At 44.9% G+C, this 14,248-nt stretch overlaps 1 protein-coding gene across 3 annotated transcripts in view; it reads right to left on the reverse strand.

Annotated features, from left to right (window-relative positions):
- DISP1 (dispatched RND transporter family member 1) overlaps positions 1 to 14,248 on the reverse strand; it is a 143,530-nt gene that overhangs the window by 13,193 nt on the left and 116,089 nt on the right. For all 3 annotated transcript variants that reach the window (XM_036016114.1, XM_036016115.1, XM_028531227.2), the window contains 4 exons: positions 7,618 to 7,647; positions 1,866 to 1,989; positions 702 to 829; positions 275 to 372 (listed from right to left, as the gene is read on the reverse strand). In XM_036016114.1, the coding sequence (XP_035872007.1) occupies positions 275 to 372; positions 702 to 829; positions 1,866 to 1,989; positions 7,618 to 7,647 (380 nt within the window). The remainder of the gene's footprint in view (positions 1 to 274; positions 373 to 701; positions 830 to 1,865; positions 1,990 to 7,617; positions 7,648 to 14,248) is intronic.

A 14,248-nucleotide genomic window follows, 5' to 3' on the forward strand; every position in this document is an offset into this window, starting at 1 on the left:
TATTTGATTTATACCTTCCTTAAGAATTGAATATAACTTGACCATCTCTTTCTTATTCATCTTTGCTCTAGGTAAATACATTCAGATCAGTGGTTGGCTGACCTGGACAAGTAAAAGGACAAGTTAATTAAACCAAAGCCTCTTTCAGGAAGACAGGAACGGTGAAGCCGTGTGATCGGCCGTGCACACCTATCCGTCCAGAGTTTCATCACTTTCACTGTCAAGGAGGCCAGGGACCCGCCGAGGGCCTCGGGCCCCCACAACTGCCACTCACTTGGAACGTCGCAGAAAAAGCTGTCTTTGTGGAAGTTCCAGTCCGCTTCTCTCTTCTCTCTTTCATAGTGGTCGTCGGACCACCTATCGTCCCGATGGCTGGAACGGAACAAGGGGACCTTCAGTAAATTGCTAGCTCTTTCAGTTAGCATGCCTGTAACAACACCCTCAAGGTCATGGCCTGGGGAGCACTTGAAGTTAAGCTAGAAGGATTAATACAAGCAACAAACATTCATTTTCTCACTTCTGGGAAGGAAAAAGCTCCAAACCCTCCCTTTTTCATCCTAATACAACAAACTCTTACTCGCCGATGACGATTTCAACGAGATTTTGAGCCACGCATTTTCCATGGAATCTTGTTGCTCAGGCAATGTTTAAAAGCGGAATTCGTTAAGCGATGTTGTGTCTGAAAGTTAATAAATGATTACCTTTTGGCTTGCTCATCTGCATATTTAAAGGGGTAATTGGCTAGTGTTGCTTTGTATCCTGTATTTTTCACCATGTTATTCCACGTGACCAGTCTCTGGCCTATCGTCGTCCCTCTTGGTTCAAAACCCTGCGGCAAAAAAAAAAATCACAAATCCCTGTTAGTGTACTTTATTTTCGGGCTAGGGGTCATTACAGCAGCCTGGAGAAACAACCTCAAGGTGATGAATAGCTTTCAGCCGAAAACACAGACGTTTCTCACAGCCCCTCCAGAGCTGACCGGCGTTAAAACAGGACAAGCTGACGTGATACCATCACCTGTTTGCTGGGGCAGGACAGTCTGATTCTTTGGTCTGTTGCATGTCTCAGGAAGGAGGATAAAAACTCATCTGAAGCTTCTCTTTCGCGTACATACTTTTATGTTATAAAATATTATGGTGAAATTAATTTACATCGTGCACGTTAACAGTGTTTAAGGAAGAGGATGTCGTTATCCTGCTCATCTCTGCCTCATTCTCCCACTCCAGGAGAACGTTCACTGAAGGGTGGGCCCTGCTGTCTCTTAGTAACACTGAAACTCCTCTAGCTTCTTTGTGGGGAAATAGGGACAGTTTAAAGACGGAATGAAAAATTTTTTGTAGTATGCAGATTCTCTAATTTCTTGCTTTTTATTGTAACTTAAACATGGGAACCAAGAAGCAAAATTTCCAGATTTTTCATGGTGAGCACACTTCTAGACTTTTTAAGAACATGAGAATACAAGCCCTGGCTGGCGTAGCTCCGTGGATTGGGCGCGGGCTGCAAACCAAAGTATCGCAGGTTCGATTCCCAGTCAGGGCACATGCCAGGGTTGCAGGACATAGCAACCACACATTCATGTTTCTTTCCCTCTCTCTCTCTCTCTCTCTTTCCCTCTCCCTCTCTCCCTCCCTTCCCTCTCTAAAAATAAATAAATAAATCTTAAAAAAAAAGAACCTGAGAATACAGAGAAGACATGTCTTTGCTTTGCAGAAAGAGAGGTGCATACTTACTCACGACTTGAGAAGGCTTTAGAAAAAATGGGGACCTAAGTAACAGAATGCGATCTGCATTAACATAATTTTTCTGAGACGGTTCTGGGCTAAAGCATGTAGAGAAACAAATTCTGCCGGCCCCGCCCTCCTTACCAGCAGTGGATCGGAGAAGTCGGGGAGCTCCGGCACTAGCACCCCAACCAAGGCACAGACCACGATGAGCACAGTGCACATGCCCAGGACCACCACGGGCCAGTCGGCGATCAGGGCCGCGTAGCTACAGAGCGGAGAGAAATCACAGATTAGGCCTCTTTGAGCAACGGAGAGATTTCTGCTCCCTAACAGAGCAATTTGTTCAATCCTCATAATTCCGGCCCCGTACAGGTATTTATCAGTGAAAGATCCGATGAGATTGTAAGTATTTATATATAGTTGTAACCAGAAGTAACAAGGTCATGGTCCTCTTGTGGCTTAGAGGTGAGCGGTGGTCACGTGCCACAGGCTGTGAGGAGTCAGGATACTGTCTCTCTTTGACAAACAGCGTTTTCTGTCTGTATCTGTGCCTGGAAAAGGGAAGATCTAAGATCTACACTCCCTAAGAGGAAAGGACATGTATTTTAACAGGGGACCCAAACTCCTTGTCGTCTCCTCCAGAACTTTGGCTGTCTGGCTTTTCCCTTTCTTCATACTTTCGCTCTGTAAATTCTGGAAGAAGAACTCAGCCCACAAACAGGTTCATGTAGTGTGAATCTTAGGAATAACTCAACCAAACCACAAACGTCCCATAAACCAATCCCTTTCCTTCCAGCCAAAACGATAACGAACACATCATTCAGACTGAGAGGAAAGCAAAGTGCAGACAGGTGAGGCTGTCGTTCAGAGTCGCCAGGCATCTAAAACAAAGTCACAGGCATGCAAGGCACTGCAGGACAACTGTAATTAATCATATCGTATGGCCTATTGGCTCCAATAGCAGATCATGAAAGTTCTCATCACAAGAAAGGCATCTGCCTGTTAGTTAAGAGGTTAACTAACTTCACGATGGTATTCGTTTTGCCAATACATACAACATCAAATCATTATGTCGCACACCTGAACCTAATATAATGCTATCTCAATAAAAAAGCCCCAACGCTTGGAATCCAGGTAGTCTGCTTTTAGAGCCTGGACTCTTAACCACGATGACATCATCTTCTGCTTCAAACACAAGAGAAATAAAAGACATCAAAGGCTATACTTTCAGGGATCATTTCTATAGTTCGTCAAAAGGCATCACGAGTAAGTCAACTTGCCACAAATGTACCTTTCCCAAGTTCGATTTTAAAATTAAATTCCTAAGCCACACTATCAGCTCATTTTTTTTCGAGTCTGAGTATTATTCACCAGACTGTAAATTCTGCATTTAAAAACTCATTAGGGGAAAAAATTATGCTAGATAAGAGGGAATAACTTTTTAACAATGATTCTGAATGCTAGGAAAACACGTGGTTGTTCAAATGTAAACACCAAGTGGTCAGAAGCTTTTCGAATCTCTAGAACACACCCCGTGCTCCTGTTCTTTAGTCTTTATTTCCTCCTCCACCAAATGCAAACTAGGATGAAAGGAACTGCTTTGGAAGCAAGCAAATCCTTTGTCAATAGCACACTCGGGACTTTCTCTTCATTGTTTCAGACTTAAAGAGGGTCCTTTATGGTTTAGACCTTTCAAACGTCAGCCCTGCAAAATGAAAATAGCCTCAGGCTTATACAATTACTCATTATACTTCATTTTAAATGGATCAATTTTCTTTCCAATAAAACAGAAGTTACCCGTTTTTCCAAACGTGTTACCAATAGAGGGCGGTGGGCCCCGACCGGCCTAGCTTTCATACCGAAGTTGAATTCCCCCACATAATGGCTTTTTGTTTTGCGCTCTTGAAAAATCCGCACGCACGTGCACAGCAACCTTAGAAACCTGCTGCAGTAATTGCTTCGCCTGCCTTTGAAAACATGTGGTTTTGGTTTCGCAGCGCGGCTCTACGAGCTACACGTGCACCGACTACACGTGGAGACTTCACGCGTCGGCGACTTGAGCACAATCCTTCCACACGCGGTTAACCTCACCGCGTTGCAAGGCCGCTTCCTCCCACAGGTGTTCCACATGCTAGCCTTGCCTGGAGACACGTGTTCGAGCTGAAGCGAGGCAGCCGCCAGCCTGAGCACATAAAGCAGCTGCGGGCGGGGGAGGGGCCTCGTCTACTGAGAGTGAAGTCTGCTCAGATGGGGGTCTCTCCCGAACGCCGCAGCGTTGGTCTCCCTGCTCTCTGCGCCAGGGTATCAGCTACGGGCACCGCGTGGGAAACGAACGTCTCATGCACAATCTGAAACTCCGACAGTGGCTGTCATATTGAGATAAAAATCGAGTTAAGCAGGAAACTTGGGGATGTAGAGGAAATTAAAAATGGCCAGTAAAAGCTCACTGGTATGTTTTTGTGCTGATTCCGCCCCTGCTGAGTCTGGGCCCAGGGCGCACACGCTAAGCTTAAAGAATGGAGCACTTGAACGTTATTTTCTTTGGAAAGTGCACCACATGTACACGAGAAGAATTTTCAGAAGGGACCCCTCTTTTTACTACAATATGTTCTTCTGCACACTGTGCAATACTTGTCTTTCGTCTGCCTGTTCTAAGTTTGGAAATACTGAGACGACACAACGGAAATGGAAATGCAGTTCACCCCTGCAACGCCTGGGTTACAGTGGGTGGTCACTCTCCGGTGAATGGCCAGGGGACAGTAGTCCCCGAGGCCCTCCTGCTGGCCCAGCTGCCCGGGTGAAGGCCCACAGCTCCACCCGGAGCCCTGCGGTCTACAGGCTCACACTGTCAACAGGTTCAGTCTCCAGCAGAACCCAGGTCTGCAGGACTCCCCTCCTCCTCTAGGACGAGGACACAGAGGGGGCAGAACGGGAGACGTGGGCTCGGGGGTGAGCGGTGGATCCGGGCGAGTGGGCATGCTGCCTGGCCCCCGGGGCCACGCTGTGACTACCACGCTGGCCTTTTCATGAGCATCCAATGGGAAGTCCCCCACATATACCCACCGATTCCCAGCCACCTTGACGCTGGGTTTACTCTGGAGCCAGATCAGAAATAACTGTTAAAATAAATACGCTAAGTGTCTTACAGGGTGAACTTATGCTCAAGTGACATCATGCGGGGGCCTCTCTTAAATGGGCCACTTGTGTTACAATAAAACCCTCCAGGGTAAATTTTCCTTTCTTAGCCTCCAATTTTTTTTCTTTGCCCTTCCATGCCTTCCTGGAAACACTGTCTTCTTTCTCCCCTTCCCTTCTGAGCAGACGGCCAGCCACACTGCGGAGAGTGTTAAATGCCCTGGACGGACGACCTTCTTTTCCTGACCAACCGCCCAATCCTCAGCCGCCTTCCAGCCCGGGTTCTGCTCTCACGACTCTTCCGAAACTGCCAACATCAACCGCCTAGTCCTGGTTTTCATCTCTCTCCACCTGAGCAATGTTTAACCCGTGGGCTACCCCTTTCTTCCTAAAAATCCCATCATTGGTTTCTCCTTCCCCATTTCCCTCAATAGCTCTCCCTTCTTTCTTGTCCTTTAAAGTAAGCATTTCAAAATGTTGGCAATCCTAAGTTTTCCAGTTTCACAGCCAACTCATACTTCATTTTACATGGATCGATTTTCTTTCGAATGTGGGCACTTTTACCTACAAACCAGCGGCATCGACTACCAATTTGGTGGGAGGCATGACTGAAACCTAAGAACTTTCACAAAGGAAGAGTGGATGCAGAACTCTTTCTCGATTGCGAGGCAATACACTCATTCACTAACTTGATTCGTGTAGTAAGGAGGCAGGGAATGCAGGAGATATGAAATTGGCAGGCATGGATCCTGCCCTCAGTGAACGTAGAGCCTAATCCAGAAAACCAGACAGGTACTCAGATACCTACAGAACCAGGTAAGCGGAGGTGTGTTTTCAGAGGGATGGGTAACGTGTTTTGTGGATTCAGTGAAGGAAGAAATTACTTCCAGCCAGGGTGGGAAAGGGGAACTAGAAAAGGTGTTTTTTTTTAAGAAGTTGCATTTATATGTGTAAATACTGAAAGGAAGTTAAGATTTTAAAACCGTTAATCTAACAACAGCAAAAATATGTACACATTTTTTCAAAATGCAAAAGTTTTAGTCATTTGAAAGGCTCTATTTCTAAAAAAATGAAAACCAATCTTCTTACTATGCCACATTTACTTATATAACATCTTCCCTTTATTTTTCCATACTTTTTTGCAAGAATGGATAAACAAAATGTAGCAGATGCATACAACGGAATGTCATTCAGTTTTTAAAAAGGTCATTCTGGCATATGCTACCAAATGGATGAAACTGGGGCATTATGCCGAGTAAAGGGTATTATTCCACTCATATGAGGTATCAGCCAAATTCATAGAGGCAGGAGGTAGAACGGTGGTTGCCAGCAGGGAGGGAGGAGTGGACAGTGACCATGTAATGGGTGTGGAGTTACAGTTTTGCGAGATGAAAAAAGTCCCAGAGAGGGATGGTGGTGATAGCAGCATAATAATGTGAATGTGTTTAATGCCGCTGAACTGAGCACTTAAAAATGGTCAAAACAGTAAACTTATGCTGTGCATATTTTACCAAAATTTAAAAAAATAAATACATTTTTTACACGGCAGGGGAATTCACCCGTGTTAGAGTTTATGTTGTCAATGTCCTGCAAAAACAGGGTAATTCTCCGAAGACAGGCTTCGGAGTTACCACACCTGAGCTTTTTTAGCAAGTGAATTTCAAAGATCACTTAGAGCTTTTTAGGGTGTTATACCCAGCACATCTGATGAGACAATACTTTTTCTCAGAAAGTTATCCATTCAAAATGGAACTCCTCTGCTGAAAACACAGAACTTGACATTTCCATGGAAAAGAATACCTCCATCTTTGTATGGTAACAGACTTTTTAGGAAGGAACAGAGCCAACCTGTTTAAAAAAAATGTGCCACGAATTCAAGCCATGGCAATTGGCAGAGTATTATCTCCTCCCAACAAGCAGGGCGCCGAGAAGCCAGCGCATTCCGGGAAGGAACGCAAAGGAATCAGGCAAATGTGAATGATTCAACACAAACAGAACTGAAGGGCTGTAAAGCTACCTGGAGATTAGACCTGCTCGTGGAGATGTAACAGGGTGCAGCCAAGAGGGGAGCCCCAAATAGGGATGTGTAATAGGGTGCAGAAGAGCTTGGAGATAATTGGCTCCACACCACAGGGCACACCTGCCCAGAATGCGGGCAGCTGTGGCCAATTGTGGGAGGAGCGGGAAATGGGGCTGCAGAGGAGGATTGGCGCTGGGATTTAAACCCAGCAAGGCAGCCATTTGGGGTCTCTCTTTTGAAACCAGACGTTTGTCTTTTTGAGAGCATGCATCTGTTTAGGACCACGTAGCTTTGGTGTCTTGGTTGGGACCATGCGGCTTGGGTGAGAGTCAGGACCACGAGGCTTTGGAAGTGCTCCCTTTGCCACGTGGAGGGTGCTGGGAGGACGTGTGCATTTGTGGGGAACTTTAGTTTGTGTTATTTCAAATGAATACTAAATTCCTTTCCTTTTCACTGAATCTCTGGTATTGAGACGTCTTTCTTCTGGCGGCGGACATAACGAACCTGGGGGATTTCCTTTCGGGTAATAGTATATTACCTTTGAGGACCCCCCCTTGCTGCTCTATAAAAGACATACAAGACCTCCTCAAGCAGCCAGCTCAGGGGAAATTTATTTTTCCTTCATAAAAATATATGACGAGGAAAGTGGAAACAGCAGCGACATGGGGAGAAAAGACTAGAAGGGGAAAGGCATGCAAGTACGATGGTTAGTGAAAAAGGTGATCCAGGTTACTTTACCTTTTTGGTAACTTGAAAGGTCTGGATGGTCTGAAAAAAAAAAAAAAAAGGAAAACCATCAGAAAAAGGGGCACCATAACATAAAGACTTAGTGTGTATGTGTTCAACATTTTACTTCTTTCTCCTCCTGGAAGAATCTGGGAAGGGTTAAAAAAAAAGCAGCTGAGAGTTTCAGCACACCTGGATCCGACAGCGAATGTGGGCCATCTGGTCCACCAGGTGCGAGGGTGCTGGCGCCGCCGGGCAGCTCGCGGCACCTGCACACCCTCCTGATGGGATCAGCCGCACCTCGCAGCGTTCCCCAGTCCGCAGCCGCGGACTCCCTCCTGTCTTACGGGAATCCACGTTCCCGTCTCCATGCTGAGCCGCTACCTTACTTACCAAGGACCCTCCAGCACCTTTTAAAAATGGGACATCGATACTCTCTTGCATAAAATGTCCCTTTTCTGAGATGGAGGAGCCGCTCCCGCACCTTTCAATTTCTTAGTATCTGACTCCACCGCCACTTTAAACAAATGTTGGCATATACCACAACCGGCTCTTCCCACACCCTGTGTTTATTTCCTCTTGGCCTTTGTACCCCATCACCTCCATATGGTGACTAAGTCATCTAGAGGAACTCCAAATTCAACTCCACGCCAACCTCCAAACTCTTTATTCCTACCAGATTTTGTTTCCCAATTTACTGACACATGGGTAAGCACTTAGTAAATATTTGAACAAACAAAAATTCATTACTCATGTTTCCCTGTTCCCAAGTACAGTGTTTTCACAGTGTGGTCTGAAGACCCTCTCTTTTCAAACTCCATACCTGCATAAAGCTGGATTTTCTATTTAATTTCATACACTACATGGTTTTCTAGGTAATTCCATATATTTTAGCCAAACGGCACATTGCAATAGACTGACTGTAGAAGTAGACAGGAGAATCCTGCTGTCTTCTATGAAGCCACACATCAAAGAGATTGCAAAAAATCTGAAACAATGCTAATCATCTCACTAGTTTTTTTTGTTTGGGAAAATATATTTTTCATAAAATTATTTATGTTAATATGTGAGGAGCTTATTGTTATTTTAAGTGAGTTAACAAACATTTTGAATTTCTTAGTTTCAATCCCAATATAGCACATGTCAGCTATAATAACCCATATAAACAAAAGCCCTTTGGATCCTTAAGAAGTTTTGAGAGTGTAAAGGAGTCACAAGATTAAAGAGTTCGATAACCATACACTGATATAGAGGATACTTAAATATTTGCTGAATCCATGAATAAATTTCCTTCCTGTACAATCTACTAACCTGAAATCCTCCACCGGGCTGTCCCGTGCTTTGGGGGAATCAAAGCAGCATGCAAAAACCTGTCTTCTAATCTTCCTACTTTCAACCTATTACTCTTCCAATAGTAAGCACCCTATTTTGAGGTCTACAGTTTTCTTGCTTATTTTCTGTCTCCATTCACATTTCTAATATATATGCATTCATTCCTAAAAATAGTTATTTGATTCCTGATACAGCCATGAGTGGGACCAACCGGGTCCCAAGCTTCACGGAGCTTTCATTCTAGAATGCACTTGGCATTCACCTGTCTCTGAAAGAGGCACATGCTCACAACTTCATGCCTGATTTACATGTCCTCATTAGCAATGTTGAGGCCATTAAAGTATCAAAATCCAGGAGAAGGAACAGCCTCAGAGACTGGAAGCACTGGAAGCAATCAGAGAATACAGAGCCCAACGCTGCCCCGGTCCCGTGGTTGAAAGGGACCTCAGTCTGCCTTCGGTCATTCGGGGGGGCCTTAGGAGGCAGAGCTGTATAAGGGCTCCTACTTCTTGATGCCCAGGTTACTACTGCTCTCTGACCTGTGTGTTTCTGTCTGCAAAACCAAGGGGGACACAAAACCAACAACACAGAGATAATCATAAAGCATTGACCTGTCATACGGGAAAAGACGTTTCCTTTTTGGAAGATGTGGAAATTCAAGTCAGGGTTTCCAGGAAGAACAGCCTAACTCGGTGCTTTAAGAACAAGTTAAGAGACTGAATATTCACGTCCTTATGGGAGAATACCAAAAGCTGCATTCTTGTCATGTATGTATAGTAAGGAGAATTCATTTCTAAAAGCTGAAAAAGACATGAAAGCTGTAAAGAAGGACCAGATCTTGTCTGTTTTCACCTCTCCAAAACCTAGGACAATGCATGGCCCTTTGAGAGTATCAGATCACGATTTGTTGGATGAATGAATAAGCATCTTTTGTTACTATTCTCAGGCTAGGAAGCCAGTAGTTGCTGGAGAACAAGAACATGGGAACATAAATATCTAAGCGGGTAAATTTCCTTTTCTGTCTCTTTCTGGTACACACACACACACACACACACACACACGGAGTTTGTAACTTCAGCCCCTTCGCATATGTCAATCCTACGCTCCTTCACCACTTGACTACATTTTGTAAGATGTTGTCTGTGCCTCTAAATCCTATAGTAGAGGCGCTCTCATTCAGTGCTGCAGGAACCATTAATCTGATGATGAATAGAAAGGTTTGTTCAAGTGAAAAATTCAAAAAATTTTGAATTTTGGTATACGCAGCTGCCACTCTTTCTTACGCAGCCGCACCAGGCGCTGTGGTCTGCGGTGTCATCTTCGGGAGGATTTAGGATGCGTGCCAGTAACCCGACTGTGCGGCCTCCAACACACATCTCGATGTTGATGATTCCCCCCAAATCTTTTGCAACTGTCTCTCTCCTGCCTAATCCAATGTCAATTTTTTCACAGCAATGCGCCTTTATCTAGTCTTTCCAAAGGCTATATTTTTCTTAAAAAAAATGAACTCTGCCTTTTAGAATGTATACATAAATGGATTATCTTGGGGTTTTAATTAAGTGGCCTAATTACAGAAGCAAGCCCAGCTGGTGCGCACACCTGCCCGGCGCCACAGGTGGAAGCATGCGGAGATGGGGCGGTGCAGCCGCTGCCCTCGAGTGGCCCGCAGCGCTTTCGATAAACATGTTTACTGCTGAAGAAGTCACTGAGAGCATTTAATTTGGGGGGTGAATCTACAAAAAAATCTATAATATTTCAAAATGTAATGACATACTGACTTTAAAAAAATATAACAGTTTTATTGAGATATAATTCACATGCCATGTAATTAATTCTTATTAAGTATACAAGTTAATGTTTTTTAGGACTTGCAGAGGTGTGCGTCTATTAATTACCACACGCCCATCGATTTTTAGAGAACGTGTTATCTGAACAGCAATGATGAGCTATCAATGAGCCGTGAGAAAAAATTCATTTTTACAGAGTGGGAGAGTAAGACACTGAAATAAAGAGGCAATCACTTGATTGGCACACAAAGCCGGTATGTTTACTCCCAGTTTTGAAGCTACACATTCTCAAAACCACCCCTTGAATTTCCGTACGTTATAGATTTTGCTATCTTTAGGTTTAAAGTGATCTTCAGAGCCGCTGGGATAGGGTACACCAAGCAGATCGCAAAGAAATGATATTTTATTACACCAATTTGGACTGTCACAAATGTAAATATTCTTTTTTCCTACTTACCCCGCTACCCCTCTCTCTCTCTCTCTCTTTTTTTTTTTTTGTTTGCACTGAGACATCCACGGAAGTGACTACTTCCTTCCTCCCTAAAGACAGAACAACTACAGAATCACTGCATTCTTTCCGCGTTGAGCAGAGACTTCATCTTACGTTAAACTTGAGACCGTAAGTAGAGATCGTTTGACATCAATTGAAAAAGAAAAACTGAGCTTACCACAAAGATACCCCCTGGAAACGAGATCCCTTTGAAAGTGGTTTTGGACGTGACAAGCCGATGTCGGAGACGGCCCACGCTGTAACTGCAGGTACGACATGAACTCGCTTTGATTCGCCGTGCGGTGATCTTTGGTTCTTGCCTCGCAATCTCTTACCAGAAAATATCTGAGAAAGGGGGTGGGCGGAGGATCTGCCCCGCATGTTCTCCCCTCAAAAGCAGTCTTCCTCCGCGTGTGAAATTGTTCCAAGGTGCTACTTTTTATATCTGTCTAATAAAACCTGCAGGATGATTTTTTCACACCAGCTTCAGACTTATGTTGTTGATAAACAGCAACTCGTAGAAATAGACACATAAATCTAGCTTCTATTATAAAGAGAAACAAGGTTTTTCCAGGGTTCTTTCACACTATAATGCCATACAGTCAAAACACACACCAATAAACAAACAAATAGATAATAATCCTATGCAGGACCCACTGCCTGCTCTTCAGTTAGGTTTTTAGCTTTTTTTTTTCTTATGAGGAAAAGCCCCAAGGCAGATGCTGCTGGCGTGTTCCAGGACACCCTCCCAAGCTCGGGTGGTACCCACTTCCCAGAGGACTAGGTGGAGTGCCACTCTCTCTCACTCGGGAAAGCCTTAGTGTATGAAAGTGGTGACCGTGATGTCATTATAGGACTAAGCTCAACCCTGCCCTAAAACGACATTAAAAATGCAGCACTGACAACCTTGAGGACTGGTAATTAGTCATAAGTGGCCCCTGGCACTTCACGCCCGAGAACGGGAGTAGCACTTGGGGACCTTGGCTCCAGGACCCCAGGGACCTGCGAGTGTGCTCTGTGTCCCTATGTCGCTCATGGGAACAGCCAATGAGACGGGAAGTTCTCGGGAGGAGGTACCAGAGGGATAATCGTGATGAGGTGCATGGGGGCTGGTACAGAGGCAAGGACAATTTTTTTAAAGGTAATAGAAAGAAAGAAGTATGAGAAGGGAAAAAGTTAACAAGAAACAAGAAAAAATGGAAAAGCTGTCAACAGTCTCTGTCCCTCACCTTTTCTCTCTCTTTTAATGATTTTTGGGGTGAGCGAGCATGGGAGACGGGAGGGTGATGGAAATGGGGATGCTGAGATGTGAAAACACCTGTCGAGAGAATTCCATTGTTGACAGAGCTGCAGGATCAATATCACAACTCACAGAGGGACAGTGTCAGCTTTCCCCAATTCCAAAGGGCTCTTCCTAGCACTCAGGGAAAGCAAAGCTCTGGGGGGGAAAACAGCTTTGTGTAGTTCTGAACAACTGAAATAATAGAAGAAAGTAGGCTTTCCTCTTGATGGTATGACCAAATTCAAGTAAAAAAGTGCTCCGGGTAGCACGTGTGAGTCTGTCTCAACAGTCCCCTCGGACTGAACCACGTTGCCTTTTCATAAATACGAGCAATAACTTCAGCCTGGTGCCGGTGCGTTAGGAAGAAGGGTCTGCAATAAAGCACTCGCACTTCGACGAGCGTTCTTTAAAAGACGTCCAACAAAAACACTGCCACTCTTCGTCGCTGAGTGTTCCCATGAGTCATCGGTGGCAGCGTGCTTGGGCTGCACCGTGAGGATGAAATGGGAACCCCGCAGACACGCTAAGCCTGGCCTCTAATTCATCTTTCATGCACCAGAGCTAAATGGTCATGGTCTCGTCAAGTGATTTGAAGAATAACAAACCACAGCAACTTACGCAATGCATGTCCTGATCGCTCGGGGGCTGTGGCCTCCAAGGATTGGTCACGTTGACGTCTGAGACTGGGGGGTAGGAACGGAGTCCCAACTGTTACAACAAAGTCTGAAACAGCCTAGGAGGCTGGAGGGACAGGTGGGGAGCGCAGGACTCATGTTTAAAGATCACCCAATAAGTACCAGACACTTTATGAATGTTACAAAAGAAACTCAGCATGTATTGAATAAATATTGGAGTATGCAGAAGCTGTCCTTAAGAAAATAGAGAAATTAGTGAATCGGCAGATGCGAGGAAGCCTGGGCGCCGAAACAGCTGAATGATCCAGAGCAAGTCCTTTCATTGCTGAGCATTTGGGAGAAGTGGGTAACACCTAAAAACGAGCTGGTAGGAAAAACAGGTTTCTACAAAAGGGTGAACGTTATCTAAAGGAAAAAAGTATGACTCCTCCTACCACCCGCTGTCACTGCTAGTTCACCTAGAAATGGCATTGAAGCATCCATGAAGTAGCTCAGAAGACTAACGTGGAATAAAGCGTAACGGCCCCTTTATGCGCAAGCACTGCGAACCTTTCTGATTTATTTTACGAGAATCAAATGGCGCTTGCAACTAGCCGAGTACAGTCAATGAATGGCATCACGCCCACGTGCCTAACTGAGGAAGAGACTGATGGTTAGAACTGCGAGGAACCCGAAGAGTCACCCCACCTAACACCATCATGTAAGGAAGGAGAAAAAGGTCTGAGGTCACAGAGAAAGTCCATGGAGGGTGAGGTCTAGGAGGCAAACCTCCTGACTTGATCCTGCTCCTTTTTGCCACAACCTGGAAACCTGGTGCAGGCTAGGAGAGATTGCTTGTGAACTCAAAATCGAAAGGCGGGGAGAGCGGGAAGAAACTTCTTCAGGAGCAAATGGCACGTGCTCACGAGAGCGCACAAGCAAGGATGTTCACTGTGGTTTACAGCAAGGGAAAAACGTGACGGCAACTTACATGCCCACCTATGAGTAGAAGGACGCTAAGTGTCGGCTCATCCATCCTATAGAATGCGACACAGAATGAACACGTAAACATACACACAGGTACTGACAGGGTAAGAATGCCAAGAGAAAGTGAGAAGTCTCAAAACAATTCATACTG

Source organism: Phyllostomus discolor, chromosome 15 (genome assembly GCF_004126475.2).
Source record: "Phyllostomus discolor isolate MPI-MPIP mPhyDis1 chromosome 15, mPhyDis1.pri.v3, whole genome shotgun sequence".
NCBI lineage: Eukaryota > Metazoa > Chordata > Mammalia > Chiroptera > Phyllostomidae > Phyllostomus > Phyllostomus discolor.